Source organism: Lepidothrix coronata, unplaced genomic scaffold (assembly GCF_001604755.1).
Source record: "Lepidothrix coronata isolate B3197 unplaced genomic scaffold, Lepidothrix_coronata-1.0 Scaffold572, whole genome shotgun sequence".
NCBI lineage: Eukaryota > Metazoa > Chordata > Aves > Passeriformes > Pipridae > Lepidothrix > Lepidothrix coronata.
Genome location: NW_016690752.1, coordinates 14,886 through 17,991, shown reverse-complemented (window position 1 = coordinate 17,991; position 3,106 = coordinate 14,886). Strand labels below are relative to the sequence as shown.

General features: G+C 69.7%; 1 protein-coding gene across 1 annotated transcript; it reads right to left on the bottom strand.

The window, feature by feature from the left end:
- Positions 1-2,253, bottom strand: RAD9A (RAD9 checkpoint clamp component A). Its single transcript, XM_017839920.1, has 11 exons — positions 2,151-2,253; positions 2,002-2,072; positions 1,777-1,911; positions 1,558-1,672; positions 1,376-1,475; positions 1,084-1,193; positions 893-999; positions 755-819; positions 573-674; positions 269-479; positions 1-135 (listed from the first exon to the last, which is right to left on the bottom strand). The coding sequence occupies exons 1-11, from the start codon at positions 2,182-2,184 to the stop codon at positions 37-39; spliced, it is 1,149 nt and encodes a 382-aa protein (XP_017695409.1). The 5' UTR covers positions 2,185-2,253; the 3' UTR covers positions 1-36.
- Between the last annotated feature and the right edge of the window lie 853 nt (positions 2,254-3,106).

Below are 3,106 nucleotides of genomic sequence, written 5' to 3'. Positions count from 1 at the left end.
GGTTGGATGCTGGGGGGGGTGGCAGTGGCTCGGGGCTCAACATTCTCCATCGCTGTCCTCCGCCAGCACCTCCTGGGTGGGGGCCAGGCCGGGCCCCCCCGGTGTCAGCACCGAGCCGAAAAACAGGGAGCGGAACTGTGGGGAGAAAGGGGGGGGTCAGGAAGGGGCTGTGACCGCCCCCAGGCACACCCATCCCAGACCTTCTTGTGAGGGGGGGTCATGAGGGGGCTGTGACCACCCCCTGCCCCCAGGCACACCCATCCCAGACCTTCTTTTGAGGGGGGGTCCCCGGCACAGCTCCGTCCTCTTCCTCCTCCTGCTCCTCAGGGTCGCTCTGGGCTGTCCGGGGGGTGCGCAGGGGGAAGGTGGGGCTGGGGGGGCCCCCGGTTGCCCCCTCACAGGCACTGCTCTCCAGGGCAACCATGTAGGACTCGAGGTCATCAGCGAAGTCGTCGGCCGGGGTGGGCAGGTGGGACACACTGATGGGGAGGGAGCGAGGAGACGGGGGCAGGATCAGGAATGTTCACTCTGGTCCCTGCTGTCGGCAGCTGGGGGGTTCCTGTGGGACTCACCCGTTGGTGGGGGGTGGGAGAGAGCTGCTTTCCAGGTCAGAGAGGGTGGCCAGCACCAGGTGAACCTCCAGCACGGTGTCATCCAGGGTGAAGACCACCGGCCTGGGGGCACAGAGGGGCTGAGGGTCGGGGGGACAGAGGCAGGGCTGGCACAGGGTGGGGGGCACAGCACCCCCTCCTACCTGCCAGGCTCATCGAAGTGGATGGTGAGGAGCAGGTTGGAGGTCTCGGCGAAGGTCAGCAGCCCCTGGGGATAAAGTGGGGGGTGAGGGGGGGGCTGGGGGGTGACACGGGGCTGGGGGAACCCGGCAGGGACTCACCCGAAATTCCTTGAGGCAGAAGGTGATGCAGGAGCCCGGGGACACGGTCACTGACTGGAACTCGTCCTCAGCCAGCCACAGCTCCGTCACCATCGTCTTGCTCAGCTCTGATGGGAGGGGGAGGTTGGCGGGGGGGGCTGTGAGGGCACCCCAGGGCAGACAAGGGGCTACTTCAGCCCACAGGGACTCACCTGCCTCGTCCTCCACGTAGTTCCGGAGGCTGATCTTGCCCCCGGGGCCGGTCCCCAGTGTCACCTCAGCCAGCGTCGGGGGGAAGTGGACCACAGCGTCTGCCAGCACGCTGGGGGCACAGGGGGTAGGTGAGGGGGGCACATGGAGGGGGGCTGAGCACCCCAAATCCCACGGGGCCAGCCAGGATCCCTCCTTCCTTCCGCCCTCATCCCCCTCTGCGCACCCCGGTGTACCCCTTTGTCCTGCCCACCCCAGTGCCATCCCCGTGGTGTCCCCTTGTTCCCCCCTCACCGTGCCGGGGCGCAGAGGCGGCTGGAGCAGCGCTGGGTGTCGAACACGGCCTGGAGCCGCTCGCACTCCTGGAAGGCCAGGTTGTGTGTCTTGGTGACACCTGGCAGTGGGGACACGGGCTCAGCAGGGCAGCACACGGTGCCAGCATGTTCCCGCTGTTGTGTCACCCCCCTGGCACTCACCATACTTGCAGTGGAGCTGCAGGACCAGGCGGCTGGCGCGGTGCTTGAGCAGGATGAGGCATTTCCCCACCGACTTGTCCAGCGAGGGCAGCGAGCGGAACACGCCCAGGAAGGACTGTGGGCAGGGGATGGATACAGGGGATGGATACAGGGACTGTCACCTGCCTGAGAACAACGGGGAGCTCGGGGGGAAGGTGTTCCCGGGCAGGGGGGCTGCACCTTCATGTGGACTTTGCATCGGAAGCGCTCGGTGTCGGGCGCGGGGCCGCCCGGCTCGTACAGCTGGAAGAAGAGGGGGGCGAAGAGGAAGGAGGCGAAGGCGGAGCGGGAGGAGTTGATGGCGCGCAGGGACAGCTGGGGGACACGCACACGCAGTGTTGGCACTGCCTGAAGGGACTGAAGGGGGCACAGGTGCCCCACCCAGCTCCCCCAGCTGCTCCGTACCCCCTTCTCCGTGGGCTCCAGGTACAGCTCGTCGCCGATGCGGGACAGGGAGTGCACGGCTCGGCCCAGCACTGGCAAAGAGAGGGTGAGTAAGGGGGGGTGAGGCAGGGCCTGGGGGACCCCCCCGCCCCGCCGTGCCCCCTGCTCACCTTTGACGTTGCCGCCCGCGATGACACATTTCATGGCACCGGCACCGGCACCGGGCGGGCACGTGGGGGCTTCGCGCCACCGCCCCCAGGCCCCGCCCCCGCGCGGAGGCCACGCCCCCTCCCCCACAGACCGCGCCCCTCAGTGACGCCTGCGAACTGAGGCCACGCCCCCTGCCACGAAAGACCACGCCCCCCAGTTGGTTCCGCCCCGCGGCCTCACCGCCCCCCTCCCTTCCCCACGGTTTTTGGTTTCCCCGCTCCTCGCCCCGCAGCTCCCCGCCCTCCCCAGCGGCCCCGCAGTGGTCTCGCCCGCTCCCCCGCCCCCCTCCAGCCCCTCCCGGTGGTTCCGGCCGCTTCTCCCCCGCCGGTGCCTTCCCGGCTTCCCGCGCCCGCCCTGCGCCCGCCGCCTCCCCATTGGCTGCGAGTGCCGCTCGGTCCCGCCCCCGCCGCGTTCCGATTGGTCCGCGCCGGGGGCGCGCGTGACGGCACGGCGCGAGAGCACCACGTGACCGGCGCGCGGGGGGGAAGCTCCCAGCTGCTACCGGGGGTGGCAGGTCCCGCCTCTTCCGACTCGCTATTGGTCGGTTCTCGGAGTGACGTGCGGCTCGCCCAATGGGGCCTCGACGAGCCCCTCGGCGCCGCTCCCCGCGTCGGGTCCTTCCCGGGGCTTCCCGACCCGTCCCGGGGCTCCCCCGGGGTCGTTCCTTCCCTGTTCCCCCCAGCCCCTTGACCCCTCGCTTCATTCCCAGCGGCATCCCGGGCGGGGCTGCCCTCCCGCAGCATTGCCTGCTCCGCCCGGTGCCCTCGCCCCTTCCCACATTCCAGGTGCTTTCCAGGAAGGGATACAGCTCCCTGGAGCTGCTCCGGTGCCCCCCGGGTTCCCGGGGGTTTTTCGATCCCTGCCTCCCGGGGGCAGGATACTGCTCCCATGTTGGCAGTGGTTAATGGTTAATGGT